Raw genomic sequence first — 25,039 nt, forward strand, 5'->3', positions numbered from 1 at the left:
GTGTTTTTCTGCACTCAAGCCTCGGGGCTTGTCTGCACAGGGAGGCTCTTGCAAAACATGCTGGGCATAGGGTGTGAATTTAAAGGGAAAGAACTATTCTGTACCAGATTCCTGCCCCAAACCCTCGTATTCTGCAGAAAAGTGGGCCAGTACTTCTCTTGTGTTATCAAGTAGACTTGGTTAAGCAGCTGCGATAACCCGAGGAGCCAAGAGCTTTGATGGCAGCTCCGTTCCAAGCTGGCCCTGCATTGTCAATGATGCATGGCAATGACCCTGACCAGGGGGATGCAAGGGGTTAGAAGGGAGGAGGCTGGTGCACTCAGGCTTCCTGTTTACCCAGAAAAAGGGGGACCAGTTGAAAGCAGAGCCTTAATTATGGTTTGTTGGTACCTTCTGGAGAAGCCACCCTGAACACAGAGCCTCTGCAGAACAGCCTGAGTTGGGAGTCCCCCTTCCTCAGGTTTGGGCTTGGATTAGCTGCTCGAGTCCAAACCTGTTAGAGCAGCCTGGGACTGAATTTGATGAATTACCCCAAGTCAACAGCCCTTCTGTGTTGCACTCATGGTCCACGTGAGCTGGCTGAATGACTGGGGTGGTATGCCGTGGGAGTTGTGTGTACGTGTGGTATTTTGGTTTGTAGACCACAAATACATTCCTTACCATGAGCTTATCAGACTGGCCATCCTAGCTGTCATCTGTGACCCTCATGTGCCAGAGCATTACGATTCATATCCCAACTGTTCCCTAAAGCCTTCTCTTCAAATCCACCCCTCAAATACTGTCTCAGCCCCACCACATCAGGTCTCACAGAGGCTGGAGGCAGGTGGTCTTCAGGGGACCTGACTACAGACCACAGGTGGACTGTGCCAGTTTGAGCTGGAAGCACGGTGGTGGTCCCCAGCACTGCTTCTGGTGGTGGACAGAGGTCTTGTGCCCTCAGTGACACAGTTAAAAGACTGCTGGTGTTTTATATGTAAAGCATTACTGAGGCTCTTGCAAGAACAGTCTGTGGATGTGGAAGGGCCTCTGCATTTGAGAGTTCTGGAAGGGACCCTGGAAACAACTTGTGCCCCACACAGGGTTGAAACTTGAGGTCTCTGAAAGGCAAAGGGACACAGAAAGTCACGTAAATGAGGCATAGTGGGACTGGAAGAAAGGGCAAGACTTTTGTATGAAGCATAGGCATGCTGTTAGCTGGATTAGCTAGGATAAAACTGCATGGGGGGTTATAAGCCTTTGGGCATCAGGGCAGAAACAACAGCTCTGTCCTTGAGAGAATGCAGAAGACTTCCCTACTGAGAAGTTGTTCAAGAGGAGTAAGTGATACTTGCTGCCATGAAATGGAGGTCCCTGTCTAGCAAGGAGCGTTGTCTCACCCAACATGGCAGCCCCTCTGCAGCGTGGTGGTCTTTCCTGGCTGCATTTTTTGTCTGTCACGAGTCCCCATGTATCACTAAAGCCTTGTCCTTCTTCACTGCTGGAGTTGTCCAAAGCTCTCTCTGGTAATAGAGCTGGCTGCTTAAGGACTCATCACAACTGACATGATTTATTCCTCATTGCAAATGAACCACTGGAAGTCTTTCAAAAGCCATCTTTTCTTGACCTAAGTTCAGCTAAGCTTTTTAGCAGCATCAGCTTTACAAGAAAATTTAGAAGTGGAAGGGAATTATGTGTGAATAATGTTTATGTTGATAAACAGTCCTTGCAGACCAATATCTCCTCCTCAAAGTCATCTGGTTATTCATAGGATCACTGAGAGAGCCAGGAATTACAAGCCAACTGCCCCAGAAAAACGTGATGGCTTGCTTGTTTACTCTGTGTGTCTGTTAAAATGCCAAAATATCTGTATGAAAGCAGGTAATACTTTGCCAGTACTTAGATTGAAGTAAAGTTTTCAGATACAGAGCACTTCATAAAATCCTGTCACCCCAAATTAATTCCAGTTGGTAGGGACAGGAGAGCATCACATGGGCTGAAAACTGGGTGGAGGACCATGAACAATGGATTAGAATAAACAGCAGTGTGTCAAATTGTCAGGGGAGCGAAGGAGAGCACAGTGTTGGGAGCTAGTCTTGCCAATTGCTGCCCTTCATGGTGAACTGTGCATAGTTAACCTCCTCTGCATTTCCATGGGGCTCTAAATACAATTTAGGGGAGTCACAGTACAGTTAGGGGATTTAGTGTACAGTAATAGTAGAGGAATATAGTCCAATGGGTTGAGTGTTAGCAACCATGATAAATTTCGTGAGATTCTTGATGGTCAGAGGAGAATTATGCACACATTTGTAGTAACTTTGGCTGGTTGTAGCCATATGAAGTCTATGAGGCTTTTCAAAGAAGAGCACAACCTAGTAAAACAGATATCTTGTACCATGTGGCACAGGCCTGATGCTCCTGTCCTGTTGCCTGCACCCTTCCTTGCCGTGTGGTGCATTAAGATACAGTTGTGCAATAGGGTCCTGCTTATCCCCAAGGTCATGGTTCCCTTCTGGGCCTGGATTTTGTGGGAGAGGCAGAATGGAATGGGTGTCAGTTTGTTGTCATTCCTGTCTATGGAGGCATATGGGCTCTAGGCAAAATACCAAAAGGGAGTCAGTGGCCCTTGACTGCACTCATGAAATGTGCTGTGCTCATGCCAGGTGTACAAGGCTAGGAATGTCTTCCATTACATGGGTCAGTGAGGCTGAAGGGACCACCATAAGTAGATATGGCAAGGGGAAAAACAGAGCAGCAAACTCCCACCTTCCTCTGGGTCCCACTACTCCATCCAACTTCTTCCTTAGTTCCTTATTCCTCTACAGCCAGTAACAGTCCCTACCAGCCATGCTCCCTTCTCTTGGCCTTTGCCTAGATCAAACGTAATTTTCAGTCAGGCCAGGTGGAAAGTGTTGAAACAGAGCCAGGGTCACCAACTCTTCCTCTGCCTGTGCAGCTGCAGAAGTCTCCTTTGTGTCAGGCTCAACACAGCACAGATACGGCCATCATGGAGCCATCATATGGCCATCAGCCATGAGCCTGTCTGTTGAAAAAGGGTAGGTAAGGGCACGTGGGGTTGTGAAGACTATCAGCCTTCCTCTGCATGTGCACAGGGGTCCTGTAAATGCAAACAGCAGAACCTAGGTGAGCAGGAAGGCTTTCTTCCCTTGGTCTTTCAGGCCTAATGATCAGATGGAGGAGCTGCCACTGCAGGGATAGACAGGACATGAGGGTGAAGTAAGTCATTTTTCACGAAGTGTGAGTATGAGAGGAAGCACATCTTCTACATTCTCCAGTCTCAGGGAGAGTGTGACCAGACAGCAACACAGTCTCAAAGCAGCACTGAAGTATTTCTGATCTCTGTGTGATAGTGGAGCTCTTGGTGCACCATTCCAAACTGGCAGAAAACCAGAAAAGAAGCACCAATATTCAGGTCCTTGTCTAAGAAGATGATCCAGACTCTCAGTTTAACGAGGATAGGACTGCCTGGAGCACATCAGTGAGATATGAGAGGTGTTCAACATTTGCAAAAATGAAAGGAGGGTGAGACTGGGTCCTAAGAGCGCTGTTCAGAGCTTTCAAGGTCACTGATTTTGTAAAGAAAAGAAAAACAATAATGCATCTCGCAGCCAGGGTGAGTTGAGATTGGAAGGGCAAAAATGAGTGATTCTGGTTACTTTACCTGTGGTTGGTAGCAGCTGGCATGGACAAGAAAACAGAAAGGAGTGGCAGTTTAAAGTACTGAAAGACAGAAAGAGTTGAGCTACATCTCTGCGAAGTGCTGGAACATCTCTTTTGCATGTTGGGGGCCAAAATTCCCTCACTGGTCACAACTGATAACGTGGCTGGATTCCCTGTCACCTGCCAACTAGTATACCCTTGTGCTGACAGCATTTCTTTTAGGGACTGTAGGCCTTTTCCTGGAGGGGATCTCGTGTTGCCTGTTGGAGAGGTTGTGGAATCCTTGAGGTCATCCAGGTCCCAGGGTACTCTGTGGGATGCAGTGTAGACATGTAATGGCAGATCGTTTATGTGTCTGGATTGTAGTGAGTTGGATGGATGCTACAGGGCTGATCCCACCTCAGGGCAGGGATGTGGTCTGCACAACTTCTGTAGTTTTCTTCCAATCTCATTCTTACAATCCTGTAATTTCTTATCCACCTAAATCCTGTCTTTGGGCCTTTCCAGATTGGTTCTGTGGGTGCTGAAGGTGGTAAGGGTCCATCCAGCCCTTTCCAGGAGAGTTCATTAGCAATGCTGCACCTCTTACATGTTTATCAGAAACTCACTTGCACAGTGTATTTAGATTGTCCATTTTGTACAAGAATTTTCCCCAGCGGAGGATACCTTACTCTTTCCTTCAGTTTCTTCAAACTGTTTCTCAGCCCCCTGAACATCACCTTTGTGCCCTTCTAGGTGTTTGCATTCCTTGGCTGTTAAAGGAGCTATTCAAGGATAGCTTGGGGAGATGGTGAAGGGGAGTAGCAGTCAGACAGAAGGAGGGAAGGAATGGCTCTGGAGGAGTTTTGCTTAAGCTGGGGTGTCTGTGTAGAGTCTTTTCTGTTGTCTAGCTCAACTACTTCCTTGATTTTCCCTGTCACTCTTTATGGAGATGAGAACCATCCATGGTTATAACACACAATGAATCCCACATTATGTCTTGTCTTTTCTCAGGTCTTCCTTGGATCCCAAACTCCTTCTGCTTGTTGTCACTGCTGCTTATAATTGGTGCTTGTGGTGGCATCCAGAGGTCTTGATTGCAGCATTGTTCCCCTTGTGCTATTCACAGCACAGAGTCATAACAAGAGACAGTCCCTGCCTCAAATATATTAAATGGGATCTTTGAGAGAGGAAATGGAAGCACAGAGAAGGGATGTGAATTGTCCTACTTTACGCAATATTTCTGGGATAAAACCCAGCACTATTAATAACTTCTTGCTCAACAACCATCTTTGTTCAGAACTCTGGTTTTCACCTTAAGTTGTTTGTGTTGTGCAGGATCTGTTTGCAAGTTTGGTGAAAGTTCCCACCTTGTGATCTGTAGCTCAATGTAAAGTGAGTCCAATAATTCCCTATCCATGTTGAACTCCAAAGGCTCCTTCTACTAAGGCCACCATTATGTTACCTTTTGTTTTCTGTTCACCCTTGTTTCACCACTGCACAATTTGTCTTGGTTTTGTTTGCTTGCACTCTGCAACATCTACTAGAAAATGACCTTTATCACCCCACCCTTTGCTACTTTTCTTCATGTTCTTCAGTGAGAAGTTGACAACCAGCAAAGGTTTGCTCACGTTGAAGCCTCAAATTTGCTTTACCTTCATTCTTATTTATTGCCCATGAATGTTCTATGAAATAGACTTTCTGCCGGAAATGTTTGTGGAAGCAGAAACTGTTGATTAAATTGTAACAAAGAGTCACAGGAAGCAAATTTTAAAATTGCAACTGTATGTTTGTGATAATATGAGCTCTGTCACTGCTGTCAAGGACTAGAATTGATGGAGGCCACAAAATCTCTTTATCCAACCAAAATGAGCCAAAGTTGCTTGATTTTTTTTTTAAACACAAGCCACAAACTGCTCATGAGCAATTTACAAGCCAAAAATTAGCCAGCATGGCTTTCCAGAGAATAGTTCTGAAGAATATTGCAGTAAGCAATATTCAAATATAAAAAGAGGGAAAATAAGGATAAAAAAATTAATCAGGAAGAGCTGACATCCTTGAGACTCCTGGCAGCCATAAATCAGCCTGGTTGGGGGACATTTTAGTGTAAGCCACCCATCGCTGTGCTTCAGTGGGGGTCCAGAGTTATTCAGAACAATGCTGGGAAGCCACACTCTGGACAAGACAGGAGACATGCTGTGTTAGTGTCTCCACTGGGCAGTGCCCAGAGTCCCAAATGGAATTTACAACTAGCTGCTTCCCTGCAGCCCACAGAGGAGGGTGGCCTCTTCTCTGCAGGGCTCAGTCTCTCCCCAAGCTCAGCGAGCACACGGGTGCTGCAGGCACGGACTGGAGCCAGCCCCTCTCTGCGGATCAGGTTCTTTTGTGCAAATGGTCCCGCTGACTTCAACAGAGAGGTCAATGTGTGGGAAGAGAGAAGAATTTGGCCTGACACAGGCCGTTGCTCCAGCAATGGCAGAGACCCAGGGCGTCGTGGGTACTGGGAGAGTTTTATAGTATAGGGTGGTAATTCCATCCACATTTGGTGGGATTTGGACGTGCATGTATCTGTCTGCATTGGAAATGCTGTCTCAGGGATGATCTTTATTTTCTTTCTTTCTCCTGTGTTTGGATGAAAAACAGACCTGTGGTTACTGTTTGAGGTTCTTTTGGTACCAGTGCTTTAAAGTATTTCTTAAACTAATAGAAAAACTTTTAATCTTTCTAATATAGCATTACAGAGAACAAACAAGTCTTTAATGCAAGCCCCTGGGTCTCTTGTGGGGAGATCCCGATAAAAACAGCTTTCTGTTTTGGAAATACCCTCTGGTGGATTTGTTAAAACCCTACTAGAGACAATGGTGAACTTTCAAAGTAAGTGGAGACGTGGAAAAAATATTTGTAATAAAGACAGCAAGTGGTTGGCTTTTGTCATGGAATGGTAGTGAATATGATTTTATAGGTTAAAAGTTAAAAATTTCCTCCACCCCAATGTTATAAACTGCTAATCGAATTTAACTTGTGAGACATCAAAGTAATTATTTTGTTTTTTGAATGCCTGTTATGTGCAGTCTTTCCACCTGGTCTTGTATGAAATGCTGGGATGTTCCCTGGCCCAGGTCTTCCAGGGGTGGTTGAAATACCTCAAAAATATTGCAAGCTGGGCTGCCCCATCTGACCTCTCCACCTCTGCCTGACCTCAATTAACATCACCATAATTGGTCCCAAGCTTTGGGATCTACCATACTTGCACATATTAAGCATGTTTGAAAATGCGTGTTAAAACTGACTGCAAGTCTTTGTGGGCAGAGCAATAGGCAGATTCTCTGCTGGGATTTTGCTGATTTGGGATAGACTTGAAGGGTTTCTCTGCAGTGAGGTGTTGCAGATGGTGCTGCATGCCTTATGGTCTACCTGACCTCAGACTTCACATCTTAGTAGTTTAACACTTCTGGGACCTTCATTCCCGTTTAGTACAACATACTGAGAGGGAAGGAAAAAGATGTCCAGATATGCTGTGCTATCTAAAGCTAAAAGTGCATCCTTGGTCCTTTACTTTTACACCTAAATTTGATAGGCATGAGGCTGCAGAAAGAAAGAGCAGAAGATAATGTAAATGCAGTTACTTGGTAAACCTTGTGCCTCATTCAGAGGCTCAGATACATATATCTGTTCGTAGTGGCACTTCTTGCTGGTTTAATTGAAGGAATAGGTAGCTAGCATTTGGGGGTGTTCTCTACCCGTGGTGACTCTTGCTTTTGCAAGTTTACTTGTAATGGTCTTGATGATATATTTTCTGTCCTCTTGTCATTGGTAGAGGCCAGGTGATGCAGGCAGTTTCTTTTAAAAGGGTTTCACTTCACTTCACTTTGACTGAGGGTCTTTTTTTTTTTTTTGTCTTTCCAGTGTTTTAAAGAAACACTTCCATGGTTAATAGCAGCGTAAAACACCAAATAGTGTTTTTTCATCCTTCTAATATTGATGACATTCCTCTAATGGCCATTTTACATTAGCAAATCCACCCCTGTAACCTGAAACAGCCTTCAGCTTTGCCATGACTGTAAGGGATCTATATATGGTTTCATGTACAGATTTTATTTTTATTTCTTTTTTTCTTGGATCATTTTGTCTCCTGGGGTGAGGATTATACTTTCCTTTGGTGATTGAAAGATGATGGATGCCACCCAGGTCCTTACAATGGTGATAGGGCAAAGAGTTTGTGCTTATTATTCAGTGGTTGAAACAAAGAATTAATGTATTTTAAAGTTTTGGATGCTTTGGATAATTTGTTTTTTGGATGGGTCTTGACTGGTGGTCTATTGAGTATGGGTGGGCCATTTTTCAAACCGATTTTGAAGATAGAGATAAAACTATATTTTATGAACTGCAGTTTCCAAGGTCATCTGGAAATTGAGCAGTTCATAAAATGTATCTTTGTTTAAAGATATATTTGATTATATAAAATATGATCCCAGAATCAATTGGGTACAAACAAGATGTTGCCTTTAGGGTTGAAAACACATTGTTAGAGGCATGAAGAGCAGAAATTGTCACTGCTGTCTCTGTGTGGCTATTGTTTTTGGTTTTAATAGGAACAGAATGAATGACATTTTTCCATCAGACCACTTATGCTCAACTATACCTCCAGGACAACTTCCTGGCCAAAAATATTCAAAACAAACAAACACAATAGCAATTCTACTCCAATTACGTTGTTTGCAAACCAGCTAGTGTTCATAGAGTACTAGGCTTGGCAAATCCAACCACTTCAACTCTGGATTTTAGTATTGGATATTTGTACGTGCATTCTTTGTAGCTGTTGTGCTATTCAGGTTAGCATTTGAGAGGCCATGTGCATGTGTACCTCCGTCACTTCTGACCACTCCACGGTATAAGCATACCCTAACTGTTTGAACAATTTGGGTGAAAAGTCTGTGTTTTGGGAATAGACCCTTGCCCAGTGGCCAAATGCTCATTGATTTCAATGGAGCTGAGATTTCAGCTTAGGGCTTTGGGCCAAATCATATAGCAATTTAAAAACTTTCACTTGGAAGAAGAATAACTAAATACTAAGTGTGGGAAAGAGAAATGTGGAGGAAGAGGAATTTATCAGTTGCTTGCTTATGTAAGTGGAACCAGAATTTGTAAGAAGAAAGTGAAATTGCTGGCTTAGTGGCACATTTTTCTGTGGTTTGAGCTGCAAGAGGTATCCTATAGAGAATGAACCTAAGTCAGCAAACCCTCTTGCAACTTTTCAGTCAATTTTCTCTGGCTGATAAAAATGGTCACGGAAATACTGATTGTTGTAACTCAAAGTTTGAAAAATATGTAGTGCTACAGATTGGCATTGTAGTCAGTTTTCCCTGAGACAGAAAGCACTAGAGAAACCTAGTTAAGGGAAAAAACTTATAGGGGAGGGATGCAATGGGACATGCAGGGAGCAATAATGTTCTGGCTCCAGCAAGGTTTCCAAGCTTCATTCCAACACCAGCTCTGCAGAGCTCAGTCATTTCAGCATGTTCACGCTTCTGGTTATTTGAGTCCTCTCCAAGACTCTTCCCAGGAACACAAAGGTGTGTCACAGGCTGCTGTTATACCTCTGTGGGAAGGGCACAGTAGCATAGTGCATGCTAGGAACAGAGTATGTCTCTTGGGTCCTTGGAGAGCTTTCAGTTATTAACTTCACGTGAAGGCTCTACCTTTGCAGATACCGCTCAGGTAGACCCACGGACAGTGAAGGCAAGGTGGACAGCAAACTGGGCAACATCACTGTGTGCCACAGTAGAGTCCCAGCTGTCACAGATCATGTAAAAGGGAAACATACCATTTTGGTTTCCATGGTGCATACCACTGCCCAGGACTGCAGAAATGTAAGTGAGCTGCTGCAGTCTGCAAAGACACTCACATTAACAGCTGTGAGAAGCTCTGACCATCCTTTTTGCATAATCTGGAAACATAACTTGCGTAAAGCAAAAGACATATAATGGACACTATTATATTTTATATTCTCAGTTTGGAGCCTGTAACTACACACTGGTAGGTTGCAGCAGAGAGTGGGATGAGGCAATGTGTCAGTTACACCCAGCGGTTCTCTTGTACAGGCTCTAGATTGTTAGGTGACTTGTGGAGGTTGTATCTGCCAGGGTTTTTTGCTACCTCCCATGTTTTTGATAGTATTTCGGGTTGGGGGGTGTAACTTGGTGATCTTTAAGGTCCCTTCCAACCCAAACCATTCTATGATTCTATGATTTAGTTAAATAACAGCCCTGTTACTTTCAGTGGCCCTGGAGGGTCATAGACTCAGAGCAGTTCTTCTGACTTTGCCACCACAGAACAGCAAGGAATAAAATTCTATTCAGATTCCCAGCTACAGAAGCCACAGCCTGTTTAGATGGACAGCCATAGCTGCATTAATCAAGGGTTGTTTTTGTTTGTTTATTTGTTTCTGTCTTTCCCAAGTGGACTTCATGTTCTGGCTGGAGGGAGCTTTCTTCAGAATGAGTCCCTGTTTGACAAGTAGTGTTTGCAGTGAGTATTGGAACAGTCAAAGAGTCAAGGTGGGAAGGAGCTGCTGCTACTGAAATTCTTTTTTTTATTTTTTTTATTTTTTCTTTTCTTTTTTTTTTTTTTCTCTTCTCCTTGTCAGGTTTAGGCCAAAGCAGAAACAGGCCGAAGGAGCACCACCTCTGATAAAAATAGTAGACAGCAACATGACAGAAGCAGTAGGGCTGCCTTAGTAAGGAAGTAAGATATATTAGCCCAAAATATTAGCCCAGTGCAGATTATGCACCAAACACAATTCGTCTTCAGACCTGTGTGGCGAAACATTGTGCCAGCGGCACACCGTGTAATAGAGATAATAGGAACAGAAAACTTCCTTTTCGTAAGAAATGACATCTTTGCAAAAGTTTCTGTATTTGAATTTGGAACAAGTCTAGGCTGCAAAACATTTTCCATGGGAAGATGAATACTAAGATTTTCCATCTGGGAGAACATTGGAACTCTCCCATATAAGGTGCCCTACATTAAAGGGAAGGCCTATGGGAAAAGTGGGACTTAGAAGCACGAAGTAGTGGGGGATCTCCAAAATGACCTCAGAGAACAACCTCTGAGACAGAGCTTGGACTTGTGTCATGCCTTCAGATCTTGTACCTCAATGGCAAGGAACGTGAAAACCTATAGGACTGTGCCTATATAGGCTCTCTGGGTATCAAGATTTCCCTATTGAGAACTGGGAGTATTCAGACCCTTGGAGAAATTAATGAATCTGCAGCATCTCCACCCCAGCACAGTAGACCAGAAGCTAGAAGCCCTGGCACCTATGTCAAAGGGCTATCCTGGGGCCAACATCTTGTGGGACATGTCCTGTTTCCAACACAAACCTTAGGAGACTGCAGTTCCTAGGGACAAAACTGTTGGCTTGAGAAGGGTCTCAGTTCTGCATGTCACTGTGCAGCTCACCTGTGCAGCTTCCCTCTGCTTCTGGCAGAGGAGGGGTGTCCTCACCTGAGGATTACAGTCAGGGGCGGTGTTGGCAGGAATGCACACTCTGAAGTTAGAGCCATTGCTCTAATGAAGGCTTGTCAAGGCATCACCTGTGAGTTTGTAGGTCCTAACTCTCTTTACATCTCCCCTTATTCCTGTGAGAAAGCACTTCTAGCCTCTCATTGTTGTGGCCATGGGAATTCAAGCTAATTTACCTTCTTCCTCAGCTGCTGAGAGAGACATGGAAGGAGACATGGAAGGATCCTGTCCTCCCCGATTCAGCTACCAAAACATTTTACCACCTCCCATGTTCCTGGCAGTGCAGAAGAGCCTCCAGTAGTTGCCACTATATTGAGGAGGACAGGACGATAAGTCATGTCTATTCACGATGTCTATTGCCTGGAGATCCCAGATGTATTTGTAGGTTGTCTGTTTTTTAGGATCTCTCATAGTAAGCAAGACACAACTCTTGAAGCAGTGGTTGTGGCTAGAGTTGTTGGCTCTTAAGAAGTTCACTGAGCACCTTTCCAGGGGTACTTGCATCTGCTTTATGCTGCTGAAGGATTGTTTATATAGACATTTTGTGTGTGGGATGTGTTTTTGTTGCTGTTTTGTTGTTGGACTCTGGGCACTCTGCCCATTTATGGTTAATTATATTTTGACTTCTGGCTCTAAGGTGCTTTCAGGCATACTCTAGGTACCAGAAGTAAAGGGGGTACTGCTATCATCAAAGTATCTCAGTATAATATCAAATTTAATCAGAAGTGAATTAATTAAAGCAGGGCATACATTTAAGCCTTTGTAAAGTGGATGTTCAAGCAGCTCATATGGTGCAATTTTGGGATCACTTTTTAGACATTTGTAATCTTCTCTCCATAAGAAGGTGGTAACTTAGCAGTAGGTTTCAGGACTGCTGTCAGCAGGCAAACCTCTCCTGCAAAGGCCTCTTTGTGGAACATGACTCTTGAAACAGACTGAGGAATTGTGTGCATTTCTTGATGTGGGTCCTGGCACCTTTTATGATTACTTTAGTGTTTACAGCCTACACAAGTAGCATAGGCTGAGATCCAGTGGTTACTTGGATTTAATCTGACTTTGGAGTGAGAAAAACCCAAAGAAAATATATATTTATTGTTTGTCCCAGCTCTATCATGGTTAAACCTTCCTTTCTGCAGCCTGCTATATCCTTGACATTGTTGTGTGTTCATAAAATTTCCTGGGGTGCAGCTGCTTCTTCTGTCCAACACCCTGGGCTTTGTGAGGCTTGTGGGTCTTCACCTCCACAGAGAGAAGACCTGAATTTGGGTAGAGGAGTGCTTGGCTGGATTACAGGGTGACCAGAGGTATGGGTCCTAAACGTTTACCTGAAGCTACCTATAGCTACAGTTGAACAAGTACAAACACAAACCCTCTCCTCATTTTCATGAACCCAGTGGTGGTGGTGACTGTGTGATGTGTGTTGCTCACCTAGGTGTGGAGGAGACCATGAACTAGCAAACCGTAATCATAACATTCAGATGATGAGGTGCTGAAAAGGCAACTTCGGGTCTCCAGTGCCACATGGATGAGGTGATTTGGGTGGGCCTGGTTTAGAGTTTTGAGTCTGCCAAAATTTGTAGTGCCTGCATCAGAGCAGCACTAACCTGCGAAGAGGAGGCTGAGAAGCAGGCAGCTGGTGGAAAAGTAGGGAAATTGGGCTTGGACCTCCCTTGGTATACTGCTGAGACTGTTTGCCAGGTATAGCATGTTGTCTTGACTTGCTTTTTTCTGATGTATTTGAAAAGGTAAAATGAACCAAAATGTGCGCAACACTAAGAAAACAGGACACCTAAAATCCTCACATTTGTTTGAACCTAGCTTACAACTTTCTGAGCTTCAACTTTGTGATTTGGATGGGGCAGAGATAGGAAATGGGTAGATGGTAAAGCTGGAAATGAACCAAAATTCAAAACATTCTTTGACATGCTCCAGTATTAGCTAAGTGTGCTGCTTTACTATCTCAGGCTACTTTAGTTTAACAGTAGACAAGTTTGAAAGGTGATTCATTCATAGTTTACAAGTACCTAAAAAGGGAAGAGGTTTCTGGTTGTTAGATGGGATTCAAATTTACCAGAGAAAGGCAGAAAGATCTGTTGGCTGCAAGCCAAAGTTAAAGAAATTCAGTTTAGGAAGAAGGGCAGCAGTTTAAACAATAAGAACAAAAAGCAGTGGAAAGTCTTTGGCTGGCATGCAGCAGGCTCGTCATCAGTTAATGGCCTTACATGAGGATTTCTGTGTTTTTCTACAAGAAGCAGGAATTATGAAGAGAGCATTTCCAGATCAGAGCAGCCTTTATAGGAGACAAGGTCTGGGCTTCCACATTGGCTGCGCTGCTTCCCATTCAGACAGAGCAGCCTGTGCATGGTTCTGGATGCTGCATCCGCATGCTCTCTGCCTGCTCTTCCTAAGCACAAGCCACACAGTTGCACTAAGGCACACAGATGTGCTGGACATTGGTGAACTCAGCTCCGTGTCTTTGTGCATAGTACTGTTCCCACAGTCCAAACTATTTTCCCTTTAACTGACCTGTCTGATTTAACAGGCAAATTACAGTCTGCAAATTGTGACTTGTGAGCTGAATGCACAGTCCCTGCATCTCCCGTAGTAAGACAGCCAAAGGCATGCAGTCTGGGCCAGAAATACGTTCTCCCTTTTTCTGGGCCAGGCTCTGCTAGAGGAGTGTGATGCAGGCGGAGCCCCTGTCTTGTGTGATGTGGGCTCCATCTCTTTACCTGCCTGTTCGGGAATGTCAAGCACGTTATCGTTGGTGGCCAGGAGCACAAGGGGCAAGAGACTCCTGTGTTGGTTTGGCTGAGATGTATTTCACATTGGAGAGAAGGAACTGGGGAATAGAGATCTTGGAAGATTTCATGCTCATCTTTTGTCCTGTTGTTCAATGATCTCTGGGTTTCTGGGCTTTGCACTGCTATTGTCAGCATTTTCTGTAGAGAGGGTTGGTATCGGCATATCTTTCTCCCAGGCCGTGCTGCCTGCTTCATAATGCTGCAGACATCCAGCCTGGAACTAGTATGAAGCACATGCACCACTGCCAAGGTCAGGACCTTACCAGTATTTAAGGCATATGTATAATGTTGGCATGGTACACAGTGACCTCAGCATACAATAGCAGCCAACTGACACACACATTCAGACAAAATAAATATTTGACAATCTATTTCTCTATTCCCCAAAATGACCCCTGTGAAAACAAGGTCCTGTTTACCTTTCTGACTCGCTGTGCAGAGTGTTCTGAGAAGAGACGAGTTCTCTTCCCCATTCATTGCTTTCCTGCTCTTTTGGATTACCCATTTCCAGGCAAGGACCAGGGATATTGGCTTTGCAAAACCCAGGGCACCTTTGAGTTTCACAGAACTTCTGAAATTTGGGGAAAGTTGAGATCATTTTTGTTTAGAAGTCTCTTTCTCTGTACCAAAGCACAGTGACCTGGGAGGCAGTGCAAGACTTGTGTTCAGCCTAAAGGAAATGCCCGTAGCTGTCCAAACTGTTTTTATTACTGTTTCTGCTGCATTAACACGTGCAGCCCTCCCCGTCCTGTTGCCTGTGGCACAGATTTCTAGGGAGCCTGTAGCAGCCTTGGGTGTGCAGAAATAACAGGAGGGAAAAGTATTCAGTGCAGTTTATTCCTTTTCCCTTGGTGTGCTAAACACGCTTCCTTTGCACTCCTGGTTCTTAGGACTGCTTATGTGCTGTGGAGCCAGAGTAGCTGAACTGTGCTATTCAGAGCCAGCTGAAAGTCTGGTGTGCCTGGGACCAGACCTGCTGCTGTGCCCACTCGTAACAGACACCTCTCCTCTCACAGTTGCAGACGTCTTTTGTGGCTATCTTTCACTCATGGTTAGCTTGGCCCAGACAATTCCGGTTAGTCTGATCTGTTCTGTTTCTGTAAAAGCTTGTATCTTTTTGATTAAGGACAATTTAGTTTCCAATGGCCTCACATGTAAAACAAAGGAATAAAAGAGTCCTCAGAGCTTCCTGCCAAGTGAACATATGCCTGTGATTGCGGTGTTTTTTATTTCTTTCATATAAGATCACCTTCAGTGAAATCAGTCTTTAAATAAAACCAATCTATGATAATTTAGCTTGGCAAGGAGAGTGAAAGGAGAATACATACAAATCACAAAATAGTGATTTGTCTAATGAAACCCATCCAATCCCTCCTCCTTTTATTTCTGCTCCTTATCACAAGATCAGAATGTGCTAGGCAGTTAAAAGAAAGCTCCTGGATATGTCAGAGGAAATACTTTATCTCTTAACATCTTAGACAAGTGGAAACCTTTGTTACCAATATTCTTAAGGCAAAACTAGGAACTTGTTATTTTCTTTTTTACGGTTAGGTCTGAAAATGAAAAGGAGAGCTGGAGGAGTGCAGAGGTGAAAGAAAAATTGCAAGCCTGCTAACCCTTGCATGTCAGGTGTAATATAATGCCTGGCAGAGATTGATAAGAAGCGTCTCTCTCTTCTCTGCCTGGTGTTCCAGATGCATGGCAAAATCCTCTTTCTGAGACACTCAGAAAAGCTCACATGCAGAGCCCAGCTTCAAGTTGGCCAGCCTGACATTACAGGCCCTAAGACACTTTTAAACAGTTCTATTCTTTCACCATTCTAACTGTGACCTGAAGAATTGCTGTCACTCCTTTCTTGTCCTTTACACGTGTAAGCTTTCATTTTAGCCCCTCTTGGTGGCTGTTGCTTTGCTGGTGATGCTGTCATGCTAAAGATTGTCCATTTTAGCAGCTGTCCCTCTGTGGGGGTGGTTCAGATGTTGGACCACACAGAGAGGAGTGGGAATATCTGTTGTGCACAAGCAGGTGGAAAGAGGCATGGGTCCCTGTGGCCCACCTCTGTTCTTTCTGCATTGAAATGCTCCAGGTGGGGTTGGTGGAGCTGTAGGATTGGCAGCATGTCTGATGCAGTGGCAGAGGTCATGGAGGTGTTGGTAATCATTAACAGCAAGGGCAGGATGCAGAGGAAAAGTCTCCAAAGAGGCTGAGCTTCTGCATCCTGCCTCTGGCCTGGCAGGACAGCAGAGCAAGCGCCTGCTCTAGAAGGAGATGCATGGAGCCAGCCTGAGTAAGGGGAGCCATAGAGCCGTCAGGTCTGGCCATGTGGTGCTGAGAAAAGAGGGAGCCAACCCTGGGGTGCCTCCATCACCAGTCAGTTGTTTCTCAGTGCTGCCTCCGTGCCGGGTGCTAGTGAAATCTGGGGTGTGGAGCTGGCGTGCGTGCCCTCACCCCTCATTATGCAGCAGTGGGGATAGCACACAGGTTTCAGATGGGGACTTGGTGGGTTCGCATCATGTGTGTGCAGCGCCTGAAAGAGGCAGGTTTCACATTGTCTGGTTTCTCTTTTTGTAGCTGTCCCTCCCAAACTGAAGAAACTGAAAAGTCCAAACGTTCATGTTGGTGAAAAGATCTCACTGAAATGTGAGGCGACTGCTGGCAACCCTCAGCCATCCTACAAATGGTTTAAAGATGGCAAAGAGCTGAAGAAGAGCAAAGACATCCGGATCAAATATGGGAATGGGAAGTAAGTATGCTATGGGGCTGCTCCGCCTCTGCTAACAAACACTGAGAGTCTGGGTCCTGGTGAGCACCCTTGCAAAATTTCCAACTTGCTGCAAGTGGTGCCATCCTCTCCAGAGATGCTTCCTCAGAGTCACAGGACCATGTACAGGCTGTTTGCTGTGCCTGGGAGAGTGAGAAGGGTTCAGGTGCCATCTCTCAAGCACTGCTAGTCCCATTTTCCTCCACAGTGAGCAGAAAGAGAGGAATGAGGCACACACAGAAGAAACACATAATTTTTAGATGGGGCTCTCCTTGGGGAACTTTGTCATTAGATATCAGAGATGGGCGTCCAGTGACCTGAGGAGATTACTCCTTCCCTGCTGACTGTAGGCTGGTTGTGGGCAGCTCAGGTCACCTGGGGTGGAACCTGCTTTGCGAATGCAGAAGCTACTCAGAACTCAGCTTTTGCCCCACAAGCCTACATAGGGCCTGCAAATGTGTGGGAGGAATCGCTCTCTTGTCTCCTCAATTTAGGTGGACTCAAAAGCATCTCAGACAAAGATGCAAGGACACCCCGCGATATTCAGCCTGATTAGGGCCTGTAGCCACCTGCCAAAGTTTTGCCTGTCGGCTAGCACATAAGAGCGTGCATCACTGCATTCATGGCAAGTCTCATCTGCCCCAAACTGCCCACACAGCAAAGCTTTTGGGCAGTGCTCTTGGTGTGTGTCATCCAATGGCCATGGGCCATGGCACCTCATTCAGGCAACGCCAAAACACTGGGTGAAACAGGCCTCAGTGAGTGAGCTAAGTTCAGATCTGTTGTTTGAAACAGTATTTGAGAACACATAGCTTAGCTGTAGCCTTCCTGATGGAGGACGCAGGAGTGCTCTTCCATCCACACATGCCTTGGGTAGTGCCTTCTACAGAGGCTTTTCATCTTCAAGGCTTTTTGGAACTGTTCCATCCCGTTCCTGTGAGAGTAGATAAGCAACTCTCCTGCTGCCCTTCCTGCCATGCACAGACCAGAGTGGTGCATGGCAGGAATGCAAGCCCAGTGCCTGGGAGCAGAGGGAGCTGAGTCAGATGGCCAGACATGGCAGGGCTGTGCAATTCGATGGACTGTCAGGATAGAAACTGGCTGAGAAAGCTGGTTGTATGAGTAAACTGGTACTTATTCAGGGAAGTCCTGTAGCAAGGCTTCACTGCAGGCCATAACTGGAAGTGGCCACTCACCTTAGGTGTCAAGCAAAATAAAGTATTCAAGGTGCATTATTTTTCTAGAGGGTTTCTTCTTGGGTAATACAGCAAAATCAAACAGGTAGCCAAGGAAGGGGAAACAGCTGCAGAGATCTGACCAGGGGCAGGAACCAGTGCAGAGGGGCTCTCAGTAGAAATTCATTTAAATCGATCCATGTTGATATATTTTCAGGGCCAAATATTTATATATGATATATCCTAAAATTATTCCGTAAATGTGACTATGCTTACATTCATATATCCTGACTTAGGCAGCAACAAAGTCAGCTTCCAACTGTCTAATCCCTTGGAAATCTTAAAACTAATTCTTTGCCAGCATATGTTATGTCTCAGTATGTGAAAAATAGTTCATCTCTTTATATATGGAGCTGATAGAGAATCCATTTTAAAAATTAGAAGCCACTAAAAATCAGTTAGAAACTCTTCTTTAGGTGCTCAAGTGGGTCATTGTCAGTTGCTCTAATTTAGTTTCTATCCTGTTGGTTAATTTCAAAGTCACACTCAAAATGGTTGGCCTCTGTCTAAATAACTGCAGGACTCATGGATGTTTTGACACAAGGCAGAAGGATGGTCAGTGGAAAGCTTAGGCCAGAAACATCAGCAGAACCAGGATGACTGGTGGATGTGGTCTGTTCAGGAAGAGCTGCCTTTGCTCAGCTGCTGTCACTGTTTCCATGGCCTTTATCAGCCTCATGGCCCGAGTCATGCAATTCCCTGTTTGCCGATGGGAGTCTGGAGGTGGAATGACCAGAAGGAAGGTCTGTACCTCACAGTTCCACCTCTGTGGATGCCATGTCCCTGTGGGTGGGCAGCTTGTGGGTCCTGAGTTCATTGATGCTGATTTCTCAGGCTGCTGAGGAGCTGTTCCCCAGAACCAGAGAGGGTTTGCCCCAGCCCAGACACCCAGCAGACCTCTCTGCAGAGGGATCTGGCAATGGGGGGGATCTGCAGTTCCTCTGCAGCATTTCCCTGCTGTTCTCCCAGAGATCACTGCCCTTCCATGCCTCCCATGCACTTGTGTCCAGTGTAAAGCTGTGACAGGCTGGCATCCCACCCACCGTGGCACGGGCACACAGCCCCTGGGTCAGGGGTATGAACATATGGAAGAAGATTGATACTCTTTTTTCACAATACTGCTGTCAAGTCACAACTTTGCATTTTCTAGTTTCCATGGCAACATGTTGGCTCACAGCCTACCAGTGACAAGCCAAAAACATGTGCGTGTTAGAAGTGCTTCCTGCTGGCAAAATAAGCCCAAGGATAGACATTTTAAAGAAAGCTGAGCACCTACCTCCTCCAATAGCTGAGGCTCCCTCAGCAGCAAAGCTATGAGTCTGTGCTCATCTGCCACCCAGTATTGTTTACATCCTGGACTGGTAGACCAGGCAACACAGGGTCTAGAAGCTAGTAGTATTGAGCTGAGATGGCTCAGAGAAGATAACTCCTTGCCCCTTATTGAGCAGACAACAGTGCAGGAACACTTCTCCAAGTAGTTCTGGGAGGATAACCAGTGTGTACCCAGTCTGCCACGTTCAGCTTTCAGGCTGTTCTCTCCGTGGCATTTACTAGGTCTCAGTACTTGAAAATTGAGGGCAAAGTGATCACTGGCATTGGAGCTGCTTCCTTCTGGACTTGGCTGCATGCAAAAAAGTACATTAAAAATTGCTCTGTGCTGATGCAGGTTGAACAAGGGAGTCCTTATGACTCCATGTGTCATCATTAAGTAGCTAATGGGGATGAGTAGCAGAGGGAACCAAAATTGGGCATGGGAGATGGGTGCATGTCATTAATTCCTGCCTGTTAGCAGAAGTATCCTGAACTGTAAAGCTGAGAAAGGAAGGCTTACTAGATGATGATTAATTCAAGAAGAATGGGATTTACATGTGGCTCCAATTAGAGATAACATTGGTCTCAAGATAATCGTTCACTCTTTCTTACAGTTAAGAGTAGAGTGGGGTTTGAAAGGACTAAAACTGAAATTGAACATTGTGGAGGTACTTCCACAGGGAAAGCACAAAAGGCAAAAATCTTCAGACCATGCAGCTTCTGCCCAGGTGCACATTATCATTTATTTAAGAGTTTGATCCAAAGATCTGATAGAGTTGTTTGCTGCAGCTAGACAAAACGAGCCCTGCCAGGTGACGGAGGTGTTGTCCATACTGTGTCCCTTGGTTATATGAGTCCTCTGCAGAACTGGGCACAGCTTTGGGTCTGACTCTAACTGTAGCTCTGTGGTCCTTAGACTGTGTGCAGAGGTTTAGGATGGGAAAGAAGAAGAACATAATTACCCTGCATCACTACTCTTAACCGCTTTGTCCCTGACTTTCCTCCCTGCAGAATGGATATTGCCCTGTGTGTCTAATGAGCCTTAAGATCTTTAGCTAGAAAGATAAACTGAAGCCCTCTTTTACTCAGATGTGATCAAGCTTTTATCTGATCCCACTGGCCTTCTTAGAGGAATATATTTTATCAGGAGGAGAGGAGCAGGTAACCATGTCAGCTCTTCAGCTTTTCCAATCACCTTTCCTCTTGTTTTTTAAACTTACCGGCAAAATTTCTGGTGCCTTCAGGCAAAGGAGTATTTTATTTTATTTTTTTTCCAATAGATATTTGCTGGAGGGAGGAGAACAATTCTGATTCCTTCTTTTTGAACTGTGTGTTCCATCTGTAATTAGTAACAGGCTGGGGCAAGCCTGGCTTGTATGGAGAGGAAACTTCTCTTTAAGGTGGAAGAAAAAAACACAGTTGATGGAATCTAGAGAATTTACCCAGAAAGAATTGCATACTATAGTGAAAGTAAAGCATAGTGACTGGTCCACCCCTTCTAATCTGCCAGAGATACCTTTTGCTGCTGAGTGCACCTGATATGGTTCAAGGCCACTGGGTCCCAAGAAGTTAAGGTTGAGGCTTGACTTTCTAACTCTCCTGGCAAATGGTCAAATGACAACTGTGGAGAAAGTGAAGGTAGACTCATAGAATCATAGAAATCATAGAATATCCCGAGTTGGAAGGTACCCATAAGGATCATCAAGTCTTAACTCCTGGCACCACACAGGTCTGCCCCAAAGTTTAGACCATGTGACTAAGTGCACGGTCCAAACGCTTTTTAAATTCAGAGAGGCTTGGTGCAGTGACTATGTCCCTGGGGAGCCTGTTCCAGTGTGCAACCACCCTTCTAGTGGTAGTTTCTGTTTGCTGAGGTGCAGGGAATCTACCCGACTTCAGGCTCACTCAGGACTCTGAGACATGCCGATTGTCCACTGAAGGTGGGTGGGGTGTCCAAGAGCCTGGTATAATGTTCTCTGTGGCTGTCCTTACAGCCTCTTTTCTTTGTGTGCTCTTTTACCAAGGGAGATTGCTGGGCTGATGAAGTAGGCGTATCGTTAGATTGGAGAAGGTTGGCAGTTCAGTTTGGGACAGGCTGACCATATGACATCCCTTGGGAGTAGTGTCCTACTTTCAGTATCACCAGGAATCCCTATTGTTAGCCTGTAAGTGGAGCCAAGGGATACCCTCCTCTCCTGTTTCTGTACAGTAGTCCCTCAGGCAAAGCTAGCTGGGGCAGATTCATTGCTGGGGTCTTCCTTGTATAGTTCCCTGCAGTAGATTATTCCCCACCCACAATGAATGGGGCTGTGGTCTTCCCTGTACAGCTCATTGCTTTGGAATGAAGGCAAAAAATAATAGTAATGCCAAAGCAGCAGGGGAAAGAGAGTGCCAATAAAGATAAATGATTTCCTAATTAAGCCTGGAGACAAGGAGGGGCAAAGAGAACTGTTGAAGCCTTGTGGGAGCCAGAGTGAACCCAAGCAGGCTATACCACCACTCTGGCAGGGGTCTTCAGGCTGACATTTTTAAACAAAGGAAAAAGCTCACTTGACAATGGATCTTGCAAGAGCAATTCCAGATGCCTTGAAGCTAAGACTCTTCTCAAGCACCGGTGTTGTTACAGTCACCAGGGAAGCTTCTGTCTTGCTAACTCTCACGATGTCATTATAAGTCTCCGATATTTGGGATTTGGTTTAGCTGCTGAAGGCAGTTTATTGGAGGGGGGTTTGAAAAAGAGCATCTCCTTTGTTTGACTGTTTGTTGTTTTAAAAGAGATGATGATGGACATCATTTTGGCCAATGCACCTGGGACTGAACCAGGGAACTTGAGAACTGAAAGGAGAAGTGGTTGGGTCTTGAGCGAGAACAATCCACAAAGCCTGCAATCTGGGGCTCCTTAGAGATTCAGGGAATGGTTATTTGATCAACAACAATTGGCTTATAATGGCTACCAAGTTATAGCCAGATGCTAGGCTGCTTCAACTGATGGTGTGTGCAAATATAGCTATGGAAGAAGGTTTATATGCCTGAAGTTTTGTATGTTTTTTCTGATTATATTGTCTGGTTTATATATATATTTATATCCATCTTTTCCCTATAGATCTTACCCACTGCAACTGCAAAATGTCACAAGTTATGTTGATGCACCCTCTTTGAGACATGAATTGAAATCCCATTCATCCAGTTTAATGCTTAATGCTTTACCTGGCACTTGGGGAAGGAGGGCTGGGGTGCTGGATGAAGCTGTAGGCAGTTCATCTGGGATAGCACATTTTATACCTACAGTCATGAGTTTGCCCAGTCCCCATTATACTTCATGGATCAGGCACTGGCAAGTATCCGTGACACACATCATCTGCAGAAAAGAGACTTAGGAAGAAATGAATGATATCTCCAAAACTCTGAACTCAGAAAGGAGCCTCAAGACTAACTGAATCTCTTGCACAACTCCATGTAATATCATGGTGATGCATTTTGCAGAGGTTTTGGAGGGATGACACCATCCACCTGAAGGTGTCATCCCATGCTGCTTTTCCGTGACCTTATGTCTCTGTTCCTGTTCCTGATAGACATGCTTTTCCCTGATCTGAATATTTCACCCTGGCTTTGCACGTCTGCATTCCTGTGCTCTGCACGTCTCCCACAAAGACTGCTGCTTTTAGTACTGCGTCTCCCTCTCTACCTTCCCTGATTCTTCAAAACAATTCGGTTTTGCTCTACAAGCTCTCTCTGGTCTTCCTTTTCTGTCTGGCAGTCCCTGAAATTTTGGTCCTACCTCTGAGTTGCCCATCCTATCAGTCTCCATCTAATATGTGATAAACTTCTAAATGAGGACCAATATGCCTTCTCCCCAGCTGCACCAACCTTTTGTTCTCCTCCCAGCTTACAGAATTAGTTGTGGTTTCATTGCTGAGATAGCGAGGCCTCTGCATATTGTCCTAATTGCATACCTACATGGGGTTTCTTGTCTCTCTGTGTAGGTTATTTGCTCTTCGGAACAGGGAGATATCTGTTCTGCATTTGGTAGTGTGAAGTCCCTGGTTCTTGTGCATGTGAGATAAACAGGAAAAGAACCTGCTCTGATCTGGCCTCATAATATTGCTCCAGGATCTACATTCTCCCAAATGAATTCAAATCTTGGCATTGGAATTTGAGGGAAATTCTAAATATTCTTGGGATGGATCAATTGCCTTGAATTCCAGGATAAGAAATACAAGGGAACCCATTCTGACATCAGGTCCATGCCTCAGCTGTAGCTCAAAACTCAGCTTTTATGTCTCTGTTGATTTCACGCTCTGGCAGCTGCCACAGACTTGCCGGCACAAGAGCAGCTACACATCAACACAACAGCTACAAAGTCCACTCTGGGAATGGGTGTGTGGTTGGATTACGCTGCCTCTGCTGCCGTACACCTTTTCCTGTTGCCTGGACATTCATGGCAATTCAGAGATGCAGCCCGAGGCTGAATTTGAGAATGGTTGCACAAGTGACCCTGCTCTTTGGAGCGTACTTATTGATCTTTTCCCCTTTTGTTGACAATGCATGACCCAGAAGGGACTCCAGCTCTTGCTCTCAGACCAGTGTCAGTGTCAGATCTGCAGACTGAGGACTGGTCGAGTCTTTCTTTTAAAATCAGCCTGTCCCAAGCCTGAGAACAGAGAGAGAACAGCACTGCTGAGCAGAGAAGGGGCAAATCTGCTTTTCAGGTTAGAACAGCACTTTAATGTGGGGGGACAGGGGTAGGAGAGAACAGGTAAAGGGGGTCTGGGGGTGGTCGGTTCTATCCTGGGCACCCACAAGTACATTAACTGTCTCCCATGCCTGCGATTCCCACAGTCCCAGCAGGTCAAACACTGAGTCGGGCAGGTGATGGTGAGGGGAGGAGGAAGGAGAACTTTGCCCATGGCAGAAGGGATGGTAGCTGAGTTAAAAAGTCTAAACCTTCCTTTCCTTTTCTTACCCCTCTTATTTGATTGATTTGCTTGAGGGTTGCTTTCTTCCCCCCTTTCCCATTTGCTGTTCTTAAAGCTGATCCTGAGCTAGCCAGGTCATGCCCTAGAGTTCATAGCAGCCAACACAGTAGCTATTTGTTGTTCTCAAGCACTGCATTGCACAGTTGGCTTGCCCAGCTCTGTTGTGCTGCTCTGTAACTGAAGGCAGGGAAGAGACTGGGGTGGTTTCCATCTGGTTGTGCAGGGAAAAGGATGCTCCTGGCTGCCATTTCTGCCCTGTCTAACAGAGGTGCTTTGCCAAGGCCATCCCCATTCTGCTTCACATGCCAATGATCTTCTGCCTGACTTTATCTCACTGCTTCTTGGGGAAGATGAATGTGTTCTCTAAAGTGGGGACACTGAGAGCCCCTGCTCCAGCCAGCAGATATTTGGTGGTCGCTGGATAATGCTTCTCGACAGTAAGAGGAAGAATTGGATATTCTGAATCTTATTGCCAGTCATAAACCTACTCTCTCAGGGCAATTTCATCATTGTGCAGAGTGCCAGGACAAGGCACCAATTAAATCTTTGGTGGGTAAGCAGTACACATACCACAGTACTGGCCTTTCTGCTCTCTGCAGTATTGCTGTGCTTCCTGCCACCAGCTGTCTGTTCAGAGAGGCACGGAGTTAATAGATAACCATGGCAGTCTATTCAGTGTGTCCTTTATGATGGTCAAATCTGATGGTCAATTTTTTTATTGCTAGGATCTCAGGTATGTTTACTATGGACAGTGTTCGTTGACAATTTAGAGTCCAAATAATGCATAGTCTT

The 25,039-nt window shown here is 45.1% G+C and overlaps 1 protein-coding gene across 10 annotated transcripts in view; it reads left to right on the plus strand.

The window, feature by feature from the left end:
• The window catches only part of NRG2 (neuregulin 2), a 172,687-nt gene that overhangs the window by 91,201 nt on the left and 56,447 nt on the right, over nt 1–25,039 (plus strand). For 8 of the 10 annotated variants that reach the window (XM_027468089.3, XM_027468088.3, XM_038186514.2 and 5 more), the window contains one exon: nt 16,536–16,707. In XM_027468089.3, coding sequence (XP_027323890.1) covers nt 16,536–16,707 — 172 coding nt within the window. Of the gene's footprint in view, nt 1–16,217; nt 16,252–16,535; nt 16,708–25,039 lie in introns of those variants that run through there. The other 2 variants (XM_038186518.2, XR_011803336.1) reach the window with 2 other exon arrangements.

Source organism: Anas platyrhynchos, chromosome 14 (genome assembly GCF_047663525.1).
Source record: "Anas platyrhynchos isolate ZD024472 breed Pekin duck chromosome 14, IASCAAS_PekinDuck_T2T, whole genome shotgun sequence".
In the NCBI taxonomy this organism is placed as follows: Eukaryota; Metazoa; Chordata; class Aves; order Anseriformes; family Anatidae; genus Anas; species Anas platyrhynchos.